Genomic DNA, 17,825 nt, shown 5'->3' with positions numbered 1-17,825 from the left:
TGAAAAAGTGGAAAGAAGAAGCTGGTGAGAGAGAGAGAGGCAGAAGGAGAGAAAGAAGGGCAGTTGATTAAAGCCAGCAGCTTCAATAATGCAAATGTAATTACTTGTACTGGCCCTCACACTTGCTTAGCACCTAACCGTATTAACATTGGGGTGGTAGAAGAGACAGAGTCAGAGAAGCTCTGGACAGGAAATGGAGACAATTTACAAATGTAGAATTACATAAGGTTCAATGGTGATTCAGATAATGAAAACAAGTGTAGCATGGAGGAAATATGAATAAATACTTGGGGGGGGGGGTGGAAATGGAGGGATGGAAAGATGCTATACATGGAGGAAAAAAAAAAGGCAGGAGAGAATGTGGTTTGTCCACTGCCAGCAACTGATGAACTCAGGAGGACACACATGCCTTGGTTCTGCTGAGCCTGAAGGACAACTGGAGCTGTTTATTGCTAAATGACTTCTCCTCCCCTCTCTCTCTCTCTCTCTCTCTCTCTCTCTCTCTCTCTCTCTCTCTCTCTCTCTCTCTCTCTCTCTCTCTTTCTTTCCCTCTCCTCTCTTTCTCCTTCTCATTTTCTCTTTCTCCTCCTCTCTCCCTCTTTCCATCTGTTGGATAGTTTGCACCATCAGCTGTTCTCCAGCCACACTGAAATGACCCCTCAAGGAAACGTAATCCTCGGTGTGTGTGCGTGTGTGTTTGGGTGCGCACACACACACACAAAATGCTTATGTGCTATTCTCACTTGTATTGTATTCTGCAAGTTCAACCAACTGGCACTGCCCACACAATAGCTGATCATATTCACCTATTGTGTTCATATTAAAATAAAAGAAAATGTGTAATTATCTTAATCAGACAGTAAGCACAAAACAGATGCATACTTGTATTTGTATACAGCACATACACACATTATATTTTAACTTATAATATTTATTCAAACTTGGTGTCTTTCGTCTTTAGTTGAAATGTTATCACAGCTGTGGACAGCTTTCAGCAGTTTCAGTCTCAAGGTTTCTCATTTGCTTCTCATTAGATAACCAGGACTATATGAAAATCAAGATTTGTCTGATGTGAATAATTGAGTTTGAGGTTTATTATAGTGTGTATGTATACATATATATATATATATATATATATGTGTGTGTGTGTGTGTGTGTGTGTGTGTGTGTGTGTGTGTGTGTGTGTGTGTGTGTGTGTGTGTGTGTGTGTGTGTGTGTGTGTGTGTGAAGAATCTACGTTTGCCTGAAACAGTATGTTTTATCAGAACTGTGAGAACATCAGATATGGAGGCTCATTACAGAACACAGTCACAGTTTTAATAAAAAACCAGTGACATTTCTTGCACCCATTGTAGTGAGTTAATACTTACTTACTGTAGCCTGTGCGTCCATCTCCCTACATTTGCCTTCAACAAGTAGCTTTACAAACATCACTCCTACTAATTTTCCAGCTTTGTTAACCTGCTGGCATTATCCAGACTAGATGAGGCACAGAAACTGCTTGAAAGGGACAATAGTGAAAAGAAGACCTCAGAAATCGGCTCCCAGGATTTTTTTTTTTTTTTTTTTTTTTTTCTTCTTTAAACTATGAGGTCAGGACCCATTCACAGCTCACCTGTTATGTTCTTACAGGCACATTTACAGTCAGTCCCCTACTTTGTCTTCAGGGCCAGAGACGCTCATGTTTTATCATGCCAGTGCTAGTTAGGCGGCCTATTTTCTCTATTTACTGTTTTTAAAGATGGCTCAGGCTTTGTGTGAGGTGTGAAATGAGGCCTGGCAAACACTTCAAATCTGTAATTGCCATTGCACTTCTCTGAAAATGAATCCTCAAAGTGAAAATGTGAAATTTCAAACCCTTTTGAGTGTGTGCTGTGATACACTGACTCTCAGGCCAAATGGCTGCAAAACCTCAATGTGAAACAAATCATGTTAGATTTCTCAACAAGGATCAATTTCACAGCTTGTCTAAGAAATTACAGAGAAATATGACAAATATTCCTTTAATAAAATCTGCTTGATCTTCTTAGCTCCAGTTATTGCTTTCTTTTTTTGGCACTTGCGTGGTCATTCCAGGTCCACAGGAGCCTTATCCACTTACTTGTCTGATCTTTGTGCTCCTTATTGTTGCCTGAAATTATTCCTTCATTGTGTTTGCACTCCTTCGCTTTGGGAGTCAGCATACATATTACAGATCAGTTATTTAAATTTTCACAGTTGTAGACTGGAGCATGGGTCTGTATTGACTCCCTCTGATTTTTCCTCTCCTCAGGACAACTATACATTTGCCCAGCCAGGCATCCAGAGGAAAGTCAAGGCCCTGGAGGAGCTGGTCAGCAGGATTGATGGTGAGTCATCTGCCTTGCCCCCATCCATCCATCCATCCTTCCACCCATCCATAAAGTACTTTCTGCTCACAGCTCTGCCATTTTGACTTGATTTCCATTTACTTCTCCTTGTCTTTCCTGTTGCTATTTTTCTTTCTTTTCTTTCTGTTTTTCTTTTTGATAGTGTAACATCCATCTGTTTCCCTTTCTTTCGTCTTTTCTCAAACACACCTAACTCACCACAAACAATATAAGGTTTTATGTATATCGGTGTAAATTTTGTTCTTTCCTATGAGTATTTTGAAGGCAGACAAGGGAAATATCAACTTGTGCATACTGCGTGTTTGAGCATATCAAGTACAAGGCCTGTTGTGATCTCTCTGCCTCTTTCATTTCACTGAAGTGCTCAAGCAAAGCCTTGTTTAGCTCTGAAATGTATGCATGTGGCAGGGAGTAGGAAGGGTGGCACTGATTGGACACTACTTGGCTTGCATAAATATCTTAAAGTTCTGATTCTTCCTGGCAACAGGAATAAAAAAAAAAAAAAAAGCATAAATGTCACCTCAAAAGTGCCTTAACGACAATTTCTTTTCCTCAATTTTGACTTATCGCTTGCTTAACACTTGAACTTTCTTTGATAGTTTGAAATCTTGTGTTAGAGCTGGATACACCCCAGGAAGTAACATTTCACGCCTTGATTCTTCCATTTATTTATTTATTCATTTTTTTAACGATAGTGTCTCGCAAATTTTCATTCCACTCGGTTCTCAAAGAAATGTGTACGTGCTGGTGATTATTAGTGCAAAGCATGCTGAGCCCTGGAAGGTAATGTATGCACACACGGTGTACTCGCACACGGCTCGATGACATTTCACATACACTCGCAACTTAGTGTTAATTAGCGAAGCTGATTTTCTCAGTGTAATTCCCATTTTGTCAAAACAATGAATGTGTAAATGTCGCCTGGTTTGCTTTTCACTATCCAAACTCGCCTTTGTTGCTGGAAACGTGTGTGGCGTTCACAACGGACCACAATGCACTGTGCAACACAGGGTTTTATCAAAGCACGCCTTTGCACAGTGGTCATGTTCTGGGCTAACCTTGGTGCTGTCCGACTGTCCTGTCACCCGCTCTGTCAGCCAGAGGGAGGGGAGGACTCGCTCGCTGCATTCAAATGGATAGAGAGAGAGAAAGAGAGAGAGAGAGTGCATATGTGTGTGTGTGAATGTCAGAGAAAGTTAGTGCGTGTATGCAGGCTTGTCTGTTTGCATGTGCAATTGTGACCAGTAAACTTGACTAAAGAAAGGGCGTATGAGTGTCAGTGTCGGTGCATGATGTTGTCTGTGTGTGAAAAAGACACTGATATACTTGTGTATGTGTTTGTATTTGGACCTTTGTGAGACAGATGGTGTGTATTGGAGTGTATGTGTGGGTCAGAACTGGTGTGTGTGTTTGTATCTTTTATAGAAATAAATTAACACAAAAAAAGAAGAAAAAAAGAAGCAAAGTCCTGGCACCATCCGAGCTTCACCACACCCGAGCAAAAACATAAAAAATGACTCGACGTTTTTACTGTATCTTGTTCCATAAGTGCCTTGTCATCATAGTTGGAGCAGAGCCATTTTATACCTCGCTAGCTTGACATTACCACCCCTAATGAGATCACAGATAGCTTTTATCTCGTGTTACAGGATTGTTTTTCGCTCGGCTGTCGACATAGAATCTGTTTTGGGAACAATGGCCTCTCATCTCTTCCAGAATTACCTATCAGCTCTTATCAGATGCCGGTTTATCCAGAGTAGTGTGCATTTTGATAAAGACTTTTGGAAAACGTCTTTTCACAACAGGGTTATGTTTTGACTACAGATTTTTAAATATTACTTTTCCTCTTCTGAAATCCCAAGTTGTAGAATCGGATTTTTATGAGATTGTTTTAAATTAGTTCCTTACTGTTTTTCTCTGTTTGTTATTAATTTTTATATCTTTCTTCTGAGATTAACAATCCATTACACGTTAAACAAAACTAGTTGCAAAATGAACAAATCTATTATTCTCCATTAGAGAGTTTGTAACCTTCCAAAAAAAAAAAAAAGGCAAAAGATTAGACATTAGCTGTTGCTACGGGGCTTGCATTTTCAGCCTTTGCATCAGTTGGGTATCCAGTACAGGAGCATTAATTGTAGATGGGGTATTTGTTAAGACAGTGGGAGGAGAAACAACGATGGTGGGAAAGAGTGAAAGACCTCAGTGCAGTGTTTCATTGCATTAATGTTTGCAGTACTGGGTCAGCAGGGATAGGACATTGCTGATCTGTCTGTCTCGCTCCACTTTCTCTGTCACCTTCTCTCTGCTTCTTCAAAATGACTGCATGTAGCTCCTCCTATATATCTGTCAGATGGAGGGGAAAACGTACATATACTGTACGGTCATAGAGAGGGAAAGAAAGATAATGTACACTGTTTTTATGACCATGTCCCCACCATCCATTATGTACTATAACTTTTAACACTGTGGAGGTGTCTAACTGAAATGTACAGTAAAGTGCATTCAAAGGCGTACAGCAGCGTAGCAAGATATTGTTGGAGCAAAGACAAAGTCATTTTGTGACTTTATATGCATTTAGATTACAGCATATAATTAGACCAGCTGTGGATCTCTTTGGAGATGTTTAGCTGTGCATTTCCCTGTCTTTGACAGGAAGTGCTATGCCATTACCAAAGCTTGGTTATGATCACCCTTTAACAAACTTTCAAATCTGAATGACTGCCTGTTTTAAAGGCAGCATAGAGGTATAAGAAAATTCAAGAGCATGAATTTTAGAGTCTTATGACAGCAATTAATTTCAGTGTTTTAAGGATAAGGTTTGATGACCTTAATGTCATCAGTTTATGTCCTGGAACGACTGGAAAAACACTCCCTAGTCCCTCAGGTCCTACTACTGTGGTGGCAGGGTAGGGCTTAAGGCTTTCTCAGTGTTCTTTATCCAGTATAATAAAACTAATATATATATTTATTTTATGCACAAAAGATCAAATCTCTCTGCAGGCTTTCTTTGAATTTTCCGTTTTTACTTACTCCGTGAATCCAGATGTGGCCTGTAAGCTGTAATTGAACTTGAAATAAGGAGGCCAAACAAACTACACAGATTTGTTAAAAAAAATTTAAAATCAAAGATGTTTATTTCTTTACTTTGATTCTCTTAGTTGAAGACAGCGGTTGACATTGTTGGAAAGTTTTTACTTTAAAATATCTTTGTTTTCTCCCATTACTTGCTCCTCCCTCAGACCCCCCCCCCCCCCCCCCCCCCCCCCAACCCCAGCCCCTCCTCTCTAATTAATCCTACTTGTAATAAGTGACGCTAACTCCCATTAGCCTTGTTTGACGCTAGCACGTGTCTCTCCTCAAAAGACAAGCCACTTTGTCGGTATGCTTGTAATGTTCCTCTGATCTCTTTATCTCCCCCTTATCTCTTTCTGTGTATTTGTTGCATGCAAGTGCATTAGCACAAGTTCATCAACATGCAAATTGCCCAAAGGTGAATGTATTTATGCAAATTAGAGGACGCACTGGCAGTGTGCGCTCTGAGCCTGAATTACATAAAAAGGCTGTTAGCTGGATTGTGGGACTGTGTTGTGTAATGAAAGGCTGAAAAAAGTTACAATGTGTTTTTATGCTTTTGAGAAAAAAAAAATTCGAGCTCATTTACCTTTCTGTAGCAGCAGTTGCTTTTTGAAGTGGGCAGTTCATTTTGTGTTTGTGTTTGATCTTTGTGTGTTTTTTTAAATTTTTATTTATTTTATGCAAGAGTTTTTTTGTTTTAGCAACATTTGTAATTCTAATTTTTTTCTTTTGATGTGTGCCATTTTTTAAAGAAACGCATATTAAATTCAGGTTCAGGCCTGCTCTGGGTTTTAACCTGCCCAAGGTCAATTAGACCATCTTTCCCCGTCTTCCCACACAGCCCTTCACAACCTCCAGTCACCACCTGTACAATGTTCATGAACCCCACTCTTTATGCCCGCAGCAATTTTACATTTCACATAATTAGCACACAGTTCTTTGCATGTTTTCAACTGTTTTACCTGCATTTATTCAAGGAAATTCACATCTTTTTTTCCTTTTAATTAAATATTTTTCATTTAACAAACCTTTAGGAATTTCAAGTTTTACATAGAATCTTCGGTGTGTGTTTTTTTGTAACTATGCCACAATTCTTCCATTTACAAACAGCTAGTATTTATTATGTTCACACGTATCATATACACTTTTCCGTACTTCAAAGCGTTTTCGAAATCTGTCCTTAGAAATGCACTTGCATTTCTGCTGTTCCTCTGGTTTCCTGCACCAGGTTCCACATGAACAAATTTCGTAGACCTCATATTTAGGAAAGAAATGACAGGGAAGCATTGTTTATGTGTGACAGTGCACACACGTTTATAGAGCAACACCATGAAAGAACATATTCTCCCCCACAATCTCTGTAGTCTCCCTCAGGCTAATCAGTAACAAATATGTGACCTTGTGGTTGTTTGCTGTGTGAGAGGAATAATTAAGCAAGCGTCACTCAGTGGACTCTATCTTTTGTACTTGACTTGGTTATTAAACTTATCATTTTTACTCACTGGAGGGTGTTTCTCTTTGTGTGACAAACAAATAAACAGAGATTTAATCACAGTGCCACCAGAAGCAGTATGCACACTAACACACGGGCAAATATATGTACACACAGTATTATGTACACACACACAAACATATATACAGTATATGCTACTATTTATATGTAGTAATTCACAGAACAAACCATATGTCTAGTGTATTTTGGCTGCATGAAAAAGTATCTCACCCGCATACAAACGAAGCTCATCCCCAAAGAGAAATTGTTAATTATAGTTAAACAACGGTAACTAGAAAGGCTTAGTAAATGGTCAGTTACATTCAATATGTAGAAAGAAAAAAGACTTGAGGCACCACATACTGTGTGTACGCACATTGCTTGCTGAGTTGGTGTGCAAGATCCTGGTTACAGAAAATCAAACACTGGTGATAACACATGGCACTGTAGCCTTGTTTTTGTGTCTACTGGAGGATTGGTGTAAATCCTCCTTGCAGGCAAGAGTAAAATAAAAGAAATGAGTAAAGGTTACAGTGAGATGAGTGCATTTGTTTTAAATATACAGTATATTTACAGAGAGAGGAGGGAATGGGAGCAAATGACACAGAACAGATTCAAAATATAGCAACTGTGTCAGAACAGACTGAGTGAGAGCAAGATGCTGAGAGAAAAAAAAAAAAAAGAAAGCCAGTAGAGAGTGGGAGAGAAAATTGTGACGGTAATTACGTTTTGTACCAAGGAGAGCACGAAGTCAGACAGAATTGGCCTCATCAGCAGAATCCTGGGAGCCGCTCACTAGTCACTGTACGACCTCTGACCCCCTGCTGTGCAGCCGCACTTCACCAGCCAAGGGCTACGGTCCACGGTGGGGAGCGGACTAGCCGGCACCGTGGCCTGCGTCCTAAACTTTAACCAGCAGTAGGAAGGAAGACAAGACTCATCAGTCAATCAGTGTCTATGAGAGATGTCATACTCAACCTCCCCCAGCCACCGTAACTACGCTACCCAGCATGCCAAGCACTGTGCCAGCTGGACGGCAGCCCACGGTTAAAAGGTCACAAGTTTAAGCAGTGCAGTTCATTGCGTTCTTCTATTCTGTACCTTTCTTTTTTTTCCTTTTTTTGTTTTTAAAATTTTATGTCTCCTCTCTTCACTCCTCCTCTCCTCTCCCACCGCGGTAACTCCTCATGACAAACGACTCTCCCTTCCACCGCTCCTCCATCGTGCACCTCTTCCTCTCTCCGTTTGGTGAAGTCACTAATATTAGGCTGAACAAGTTCATTAGTGTAATTTAACATTGTCTAAAGTTGTTCCACTCTCTCCCTCTCTGTTTGGCAGCTAGCTAAGATCTGTCACCATGATGCATACGCTGTTAATGAGCTTGCCTTGTTTGTGCTTTTACAGCAGCATGTGATAATTAAACTGCAGAGAGGAGTGTGAAATAATAGCTTTGTGTTTACTTCGCGCCCTGCTCATGTGGTGGAGTGTGTGCCTAATTGTTAAACACGCATGTGTGAGCAGTGGAAGACAGGTGTCATTCAAGTGTTTGTAGTGTGTGTTTGAGAGTAATAATGTATGTGTTCTTGGCTAGAAATACCTTGCATAATGTTTCACCAATTAAAGCTTTATTAAAGCCGTATTTGGGTGCGTGTGTGTGTGTATGTGTGCTTGTCAGTCAGCCCTGATTAAGAGCACAGAGTGTGAGAGAAGAGGATGCTATAGTTCCTCCCTAACTGGCTTTTCTCATAGATTGTCTGACAGCTCTATAATTACAGCTCTATTATGAAATGTATGTGTGTGTGCCTTTGTTGTATGAGAGAGAGAATGAGTGTCATGGGTTTGATGATTATGGAATAGGGAGTCGCTGAATACTGAGTGGTATTTTTAATCTTTTGTTATGTAAAGAAGCATAAAACAAACATTTATCAAGAACAGAGAAAGGAACAAAGGCAGCCGTTCTCAGTGTCACGGCCCCGTGTGCTTCAAGTTTTCTCTGCCTCTCATCCATCCTTCTCAGCGAGCGTTCATGCCAAGCGTGCCGTGCCATGACACCGACATCGACACTGATGGTTGAACTCCGTATTGAGAACATATTGAGACTGACTGATGCGTTGTGTGGTCTTCTCTCCGTGGGATTTGTTTTTTGCAGTGACACATTATCTGAAAGAAAACATTCTGTGTGTATTAGGAGACAGGTGTGGACGTCTAATAGCCAGCTGATGTTGATGCTTGGAAAACAAACTGAGTGAAAACTGCAGTCTTGACGGATGCTTTCATTCAGCTGTTTCTTGATGAAATCCCAGGTCGTATTGATACCACATCAGATGAATTATAGTAATGTGCACAGAAAATCCATCAAACCTACTTTGAAGAATAAGGCTGTTGATATATTGTCAACAAATGCCATGAAAAGACCAAAAGCAACGATGCATTGACTTTATTTGCAAGTACTGTCTGTGAAGCCAAAGCCTGATGTAGCTTATTCTTCTGTGTCACAAACCTCCATTAGGTGCATTCAAACCGCAGGAACTTTCCCCGGGGAACAGAAACCTTTTGAGGAGCTCATTTCTCCTACCTGCGTTTCCACTGGTGGAACCAAGGCCTAAATTAAGTTCCGGGGAGATATTTTTATCCCTAAAAGACTCCCTGCTCAGAGGGTGGTATTTTCTGGGGGTTCAGGAAGCAGCGCTGAATGTTGTTGATTGGTCATGAACGCCAGTTTTCCACATCACTGTTATACACCCAGAATTTTCAAGGATGTGCAACTGAAAACACGTGGTAGTTGGATAATGATGAGGACGGAGCAGCCTGAGAGATTTTATGACGGATAGACTGATGATGAAGTTCAGGTGCTGGAAATAGCTGCTATTGCGCCAAATGTGTGTTAATCTGCTCTGAAAAAATACTTCTGAACAAAAGCAGTGTTTGTTCTTGTAGGGTAATTTAATATTTTCAGTTTTCAGTGGTAACTACATGCATTTTAGTCATTACTCTTTTTTCGTGTTGCTTGAAAATCATGTAACCATAGTTTGACAAAGCTCAAACTGCAAACAGAGCAAATGAGGCTTAACAGGAAATGCAGCATGCCTCATAGAACAACACAGAAGAGATATATTTTAAACTAACAAGGCGTGTGTTTTGGCAGGGAGGACCGAAGACCGTTGCAAATCAGAATAGGTATTTGCAACTTTAATTAATAGAGGTGGAGGTGAAAATCACAAACCTATGTGCTTTGTATAAGATTAAAATCATTTTATTCTCCTACACAAAAAACGATAAATAGTCACTGTTTTGTTAAACATGACACAGGCTTGAAGACTGACCTTTTACAACAGGTCAGGTAATCAGCAAAAATACTGTTTTAATGAGCTTCTGCTGGAAGCTGTAATATGAGAGAAATAATAAAAACACACACACCATACATCACATATACATTGCTTCTGTCCTCACCTCTGGATGCCATTGACCTACAGTGTATGCCCTCCATTCCTCACTGGACCGACATGCAATTGCTTTGAAGCTTTATTTAACAATGGATGCACTCCCTTTTCTCATCCCAATGTGGTGCGTAGCTTTTCTCAGACAATTCTGATAGCTCCATAATTACATCTCTGTTATATATATGTGTGTGTGTGTGTGCATGCATGAGTGTGAGACGCTGATTATGTTGTTAACAGAGAGGAGCATTATGAAGGATTCTGTCACCATCATTATAGCCAGTGCTTAAAGGATTTTTTTTTCCTTCTAGACGTCTGCATCGCTACCATTTTCTTTTTAAAAAGGATAGGTTCAAACAGTAGAACCTTAATCTTTGTGTTTTATTGTTGTTTTTTTAAAATTATGATAATTATTATTTTTGGCAGAGTCTGTGCACCGCCACATGCAGCAGTACGAGGTGGAGTACCTGCAGTTTGCTTTCCGCTGGATGAACAACCTCCTGATGAGGGAGCTGCCACTACGCTGCACGATCAGACTGTGGGACACCTACCAGGTACAAACACACACACACACACACGGCAAAGCTACTGTTATTGTGCTTTTTGTTATCTGTCCATTTCTATCTGGCTCTGCGTGAGATTTCAGAAACGGGGGTATTCTCTGATAATGACATCTATGATTGCCTCAGAAGTGGCGCTTTTGTAATTCCTACCATTATATCCCAGCCAACCCAATGGTGTGATGCCACATAATAAAGATATTTTTTTATAAAGGTATTCAAACATGGCAGCTCTCTATGATATCTGTAATTACACAGAGCTTGTGATACAGCCTGTATCTGTGTAACTGTGCTGCTCAGCCCGATCACACAGCCATGCTACTGACATTTTTACACTTAAGTTGTTAGTTGATTTGTTTGGTGTTAGCACAACGTGTGTGTGAGATAGTGGTCTGTTATGGAAAGATTTAAAAAATGTGAATGAAAAAACGTTTCAGGAGAAGATTTGCGGGCGAGGGATTCTAAAGGATTAGTTCATTCAGAAAGGAAACAAAGACGTCAGTAGCCTCTTTCATACTCTGAACAAAGGCTTTAGCTGTTTTAACTTATGGTTTAATTTTCGTTTTATGGCAGCTGTGTTCTTTGTATATATGTGTGTGTGAGAGTGTCAAAGTAAAGCCTATTACTGTGTTGACCTAGATGTGTAAATGAGAGAATGAGCGAGAGCAGGATCTTAATCCCATTCAAACACATCTGGACCTGTTCACTCTTCTGCTCTTTCACATGCACACACAGCATAATAGGCGACACCTACAGTTATGCCAGACTGTTAACCTCAGTTGGCGTTGTCAATAACACCTAATGTCTGCTATTGATTCAGCGGGGTGTGTCTATATGCTGGGACACGAGTGGGTAGTCCAGGGGTTGAGCAGAGTACATATACTGGATTTTCCAGTTGATGCAGAGGTTGAGAGTGTAAGACATGCGATCACATCAAAGTGTTTGATTAGATGAGGGGAGCAGAGAGAAGATGAATGGAGAGTTAATGTAGGGTTTAAAATGATCTTCTCCATCGGAGGCACTTTCAGCTGTGCCAGGTGGTTGCGCAAACATATGTGTGTATCTTTTCAGCTGTCATCGTAGCAACAGCGTCTGCAGCTGTTTTCCATTGTTCTTCCTGCTGCTGTTCTCAGCATCTTCAGCATCACTTGGTGGGTTTTCATCCACCTGTTTTCATCCGCATGTATAATTGGCAGATAAAAAAAAATTGGAGTGGAAATGCAGAAAATTACAAAAAAAAAAAAAAACTAATAAGTATTGCAAAAAGTTTTCACTTGGCTGAGACAGAAGACTTAAAAGACCTAAAAGCAAAATGCGACAAAGTATTGTGGAAACAGACTTGACAGATTAATCATGAATCATGTGACCTAAACATCCAAACCTTGTCAGACGGTGTGGAGCGATGAGGAGACTGTAACCTTCCTCAAATTGAGACATGAAACAAACAGAAATACAGAAATCCTGTATTTCAGTAGTGTTTTTTTTCATTGTTTTTCACAGTTTGAGCCTTGACTGGTGCTCTTTTAATGATGGAATATTGTTGTGAGCTTCTTCTGCAGTAGTTTAATGGAACCCAACAGGAGACTTAGCGCGTCCATGTTTGCTTAACTCAAAAGTCTAACTTTGCCACAAGTTTGAAGTTGCCTGAAAGATAGAGCATTGGCAAAGTAAAACGTGCCAGGGATTTTCTCAGGTAACACTTCCTGTATGTGATCATTGTGGCTGCAGTTAAGTTTCCTGGGAAAATAAAAGGAGGCTGAGGGGAAAGGGTGAGTTGGTTGATAGGAGACAGGAAGCAAATTTAGAAGGGTAAGAGGTGAAGGAGTAAAGTGAGGCAATAGGGAGAGGAAGGAATGACTAGCGAGTAAAAATAGAAGTGAACAGGAACACAGAAATTAAAAAAAAAAAAAAGAAAATTAAATATGGACACATTTCAGTTTATAGCTTAAGTGCTTGGTCTACTGCATTCAACAAGCCATAGCTTGAATGAATAGATACCAAATGACTCTTGTCTAAATCTTAATGAACTTTAACTGAACTTTGGACAGCATGAGATAGATTGCGACTGACAAGTAAAAGCCACCTAACAGCAAGGGTGGTATTTTATTTTATTTATTTATTTTCTTTACTCGACCTGAGTTGCATTAAAACATGGTAATTTTTTCTGTCACATTTAGTTTTGGAACTCTTGAACTCTTGAATGCTGATAAAACTATTGCAGATTGTGGTAATTTATGTAATGTTTAACTTTACTGTAGGTTCTGGTTCTGTACTTTACTGTAGTATTCTGCATTTTATTAAATTTTAAATCTTTAAATCAGTTGCTAAATTCTAATTACTCTATTATACTCACTCAAAATGAGAGCTGTCAGTATTTTTAGTCCAACAATTTAAGCTTCCAAAGATTTATATTACTTCAGTCTTGCTAAATTGTCCCTGCCTTCTTCTCTTCTTCTCAGTGACATAAAACTGCTGGGTCAGCTGCAGCGCAGTGCTCATGAACCTGGAAAAACAAGTCCTGAACTCTCAAAGTCCTCCAGTTTAAGTGCAGTCTTTCCACCCACATGACTTATGTGGGCATCAATGGAGAGGAAGCCTCAGAAACCTATTTTACTCAGAAAAAACACTTTGCTTGATCCGACAGCAGCACTATGTTTTGATAAACCAAGCTCCTGGTCAGCTATAGATAATAATTACTGGCAGTCACTGAGTTTTATTTTTGTAAAGGACTGATGCTAAATCATTACAACAAACTCTTATGTTCTTGTGCCTTTTAGGTCTTCTTTCCTTCGTGTTTTTGATTTAACCACAGCCAGCTGGCAGGAGAGGTGTGCATATCTGGAGTTGCAGAGCTTAATAAGAATGTGTGTGAATGTTTTTCAGGTGTTTTTATGTTTCAGAGAGTTCAGCACAGTGCAAGTCTGTCCTGTTAACGCCCCGGCAGGCTGTCTCACACATTTCCTCGGACAGTTTCCAAGTTAGTCTTGATGCATTGATTGATGAATGGCTTAAGTAAGCGATAGAGGGAAAGGGTGAGAGATGGACAAGCAAGGAAATGTTTTGTTTATGGTTGTAAACGTATGTGAAGACAGTTACGTTAGAGCCTAAGTGAATGCCCTTTATGAAACTCAGGATCCTGATCATGTAAATAATCCATAATTGATCATGTTTCAAACACAAGCTTGTTGTTATTAAGATATACTAGCTGACCCCGTAATGCTCTGTACCTGACCCAGCTCAGGGGTGTAATGGTTTCTATTGTGCATGAAGTCTGCATGGTGTCCATAGCAACAAGCCATTATTTTTCATCATGCATCATCAGTAAAGAGATTAGCGACCAATCTAATCATCATCCAGCTGAAAGAGGGACAGAAGTAAAGCAGAAAGAATGAGTGAAAGCACAGCAATCCGGTGAGCAAAACACAGTCAGAGAGACACATCAAGCCAAACATGAGGGGAACAGAAAGTCCTGCTTTCAAAATGGATTTACAGCATCATAAACTACTCATGTCCCTAAGAAAAATGCATAATTCCTTGTCCTGACATTTAGTCACAATTCATTTCCAGAAAGTAATTTACACCTTGATGTCAGAACAGTGGGTACAATGATGGATGAGTTAACGCCACGGGGCCGTCTCAGTTTAAGTTGTATTTGTTATGATTTTGAATAATTTTACTGATTTATAGAGTCACACAGTACGTGTTTGTTTAAACAGGCACCAAATCACGACATTACTGGAATTATCTGACTCAACAAACAGAACATTAATACTGAACAGTTCTGCAAAGCTACTCATTAAGTGTCCGTGCTTGGCAACTACACTGTTTGTAAGGTTAGACAGCTGAAAGTACTTGGCTAAAAGAGCACTCCATCAGTTTAGCTTTGTGCTTCATTGTCAGTGGGACGATGGCAATTTGGAGAAAAGGTATTAAAATGAATGCAGCAGAGGCTTTTAGCAGAGTTTTATTTCCTTCATTCTAATTCCACCTCAAACCCCCTGCAAGTTTGAAATGTTCAAACTTGCAGTAATCAGCCCCAACCCTAGTTCCTTAGAAATACGCTGAGGTACTCAAAAATCTGAAAGGATCTCTGAGTCGAACTGCTGCCCCCTCACATTGAACAGAGTCAGTTGAGTTGATTTGGGCATCTGATTCAGAGGCCTCCTGGATGGCTCCCTGTGGAGGTGGGAACACCTTGGGATTCCCCAGGAAGGATGTATGGGCTACTGTGCTTAGCCTGCTGTCACGGTACCTGTCATGTGCTGTTATGTGCTCTGCTTTCAGAATACTTCCCAGGGGAATGGTTTGGATTCATCATAACTTCATACATTTAATGTTTGAACTCGCCCTTGAGAAGTTTGCATTTCTTTTTTGGGTTTCCTGCCTCAGTGAACCTGAAACTAAATAAGTGGGTCTGGATGTGTGGGTGTAGTATATTGATATGACTGTAATCAAGAATTACAGTGTGTAAGGATCCCAGACGCACACCGTACACCTCAAGTCTAAAAAAGAAACAAGGAATGAATGATTAAACGGTGTTGTTGCTTTGTCGTGACTTGACAGCAACCCAACTACACATTGTACTTGTAATCCATCCTCTAAATATTTGATGTTTTACAATGTCATTTGGATCGTAGCCTCCACACACACCCATGCACACGCCCCCACACACCGTTCCAGACGACACACAAACACACACGTACACCTTTTTTGGGAGCCTCTGTGGCAGTCCCTCACCTCCAGTCCTACCGTAGTAGGGGAATTAGGCCATTTCCACTCATGAAACTTTCAATGGAGCTGACAGCAAGACACAAAGCTGCTCTTGTCTTCTCTACTCTGCTCTCTTCTACTGTCCTTTCAAAAACTTTTTCTCTTTTCGACTGTACAGCTGTTCTTCCACTCTCCTCCCACCTCCTCTCTACTCTTCATCTTTCTTCTCAGCTTATCCCAGATTTACTCCTCTATGCTTCTTTTACAACCATGTCCTTATGTCTTGCTCTTCTCTTCAATATTTGTCCTTAAATTATGCTTATGAAAAACAGTTCACAACAAGCAACCAGGTTTGTTAGGACAGTGGTTCTCAACCTGGGCATCCCAACTGTCAAGGGGGTCTCAGGATAATTACCAGAGGCTGCTAGATGGAAAAAAATAAAATAGCATCTTAAAAATAAATATATTTTAGACCCGGGAATGGTGTTTACATTATATCACCTGTACCAGCCATATCATTTCCTATAGAACAGATTTTATTGTGTGTCAAAGTGTTTTTGTGTCACAGGATTGTGCTTAACCAAGCAGCTATAGACAGTTTTGCTAGCTATCACGACAGTGTATTCAGATCTGAATTTGTAAATAAGGAGACCTCGGAACGCAGACGGACACCAGCCTGATTATTCTGGGGGGTCGTGACTCGAAAAGGAGAACCACTGTGTAGGGGCAGGGTGGGGGTATGCTGCATAGGAGGTGCTGCACAGAAGAGCCCACAGCATGTGATTTCTACCACACAGCATCCTTGTGAGCGCTTTCCTAATCTTCAGCTCAAGGGACTGTGCTTTTGAATGATGAGAGCTCGCTCTGCGCTCAAGGATTCTTAGATTATCCTTGGTTTGAATGCTTTTGGTAAAATGAGCTATTAAAAGTGCTGTAAAGTGCTGTGTTCCTTTGCTCGTCGATGTGTTTTCATGTATTTGTTTGAGCCCTCTCCACACTTTCCCGACCTTCCCTCCAAGCCAAGGATGCTTCTCTCTTTTGCAGATGATTCGGTTGTTGTATAGGCCCCTTTTCAACACCAGCAAATGCATGCATTATTTACTGATGTCCAAACTAGAATAGCTAAATTCAGCTTTTTGACAAAGGTCCTTAATGCATAGCCTTTGTTTGGGTTTCTCACAAATGCTGATAATGAACAGAAAGACCTTGCCCTTTGCCACTGAGCCTGTGTGTGTGCGCGTGTGTGCGTATATGTGTTCCAGGGGAGATTTTAACCTGAGTGTTGTAATGTCTCCGCTGTGGTCTTCTCTCTGCGGTGTGACCATCTGTTCAGCAGCCTGATCCAGCACAAGACAGCTCTTGCTCTGTCTTCCTCTCGGTTTCTGTCATCTTCTCTCTCTGTCTTTCTACCTGCAGTCGTTTCATGGTATTTGTCTTTTGATTTTTTTTTATTTTTTTGTCTGTTTTGCCCTCAGTCTAGTTCTTCCTTTTTTTTTTAATCCTTTGTACTTTTTCTCTATTTGTCACTATCTCAGGGAAGGAAGAGAGGGAGAAACACAGACAGAAAGGAGGAATGATTCACAACGAAACACACACACACACACACACACCTCTCCTCCCCTGCAGACAGGCAGACAGACAGACGGACAGACAGACAGGGACCAAATTATCCCTGTTGCGTGGAGCATGAAATTAGCAAGTAGCTCAGTGTGGCAGCATTAGCATGGCTGTTAAAGGGATACCGTGACATTTTCAAGTTCTAAAACATGGTTCTTTTCCCATATGGATGGTTGAATTTCCCAAGCAGGGAGCTGTTGAGCGTTGTTAGTGACCATGTTTAAAACCGCTGTGTAAGATGTGATGATATGTGTCAATTCCAGGTGGGAAAGTTGCTGTAATTTACAGCAGCAAAAGTCAGACCATTAGCCAAGAAATGAAAGAGCACAGACACAGACTGTTTCTTTGAAGTTCTTAGTGACACAGCTCTAACCTTAATCAGTGGTGGAAAGTAACCAAGTGCATCTACTTAAGCACTGTACTTAGGTACAATTTTGAGATACTTAACTTGACTATTTCCTTTTCATAGTACTTTATACTCCTACTATACGACAACAGAAAGCTGATAGGCAACTATTTTAATTATTGATTAATCGTTTAACTTGTTTTATTAAGCACAAGC

At 40.4% G+C, this 17,825-nt stretch overlaps 1 protein-coding gene across 2 annotated transcripts in view; it reads left to right on the top strand.

The window, feature by feature from the left end:
• The window catches only part of tbc1d22a (TBC1 domain family, member 22a), a 107,385-nt gene that overhangs the window by 65,249 nt on the left and 24,311 nt on the right, over nucleotides 1–17,825 (top strand). For both annotated transcript variants that reach the window (XM_041029950.1, XM_041029952.1), the window contains exons 11-12: nucleotides 2,273–2,348; nucleotides 10,803–10,930. In XM_041029950.1, the coding sequence (XP_040885884.1) occupies nucleotides 2,273–2,348; nucleotides 10,803–10,930 (204 nt within the window). The remainder of the gene's footprint in view (nucleotides 1–2,272; nucleotides 2,349–10,802; nucleotides 10,931–17,825) is intronic.

This window comes from Toxotes jaculatrix, chromosome 22, assembly GCF_017976425.1.
Source record: "Toxotes jaculatrix isolate fToxJac2 chromosome 22, fToxJac2.pri, whole genome shotgun sequence".
Taxonomy (NCBI): domain Eukaryota; kingdom Metazoa; phylum Chordata; class Actinopteri; family Toxotidae; genus Toxotes; species Toxotes jaculatrix.
The sequence above is the reverse complement of the archived record's forward strand: the minus strand, read 5'-3'. Positions and strand labels throughout refer to the sequence as shown.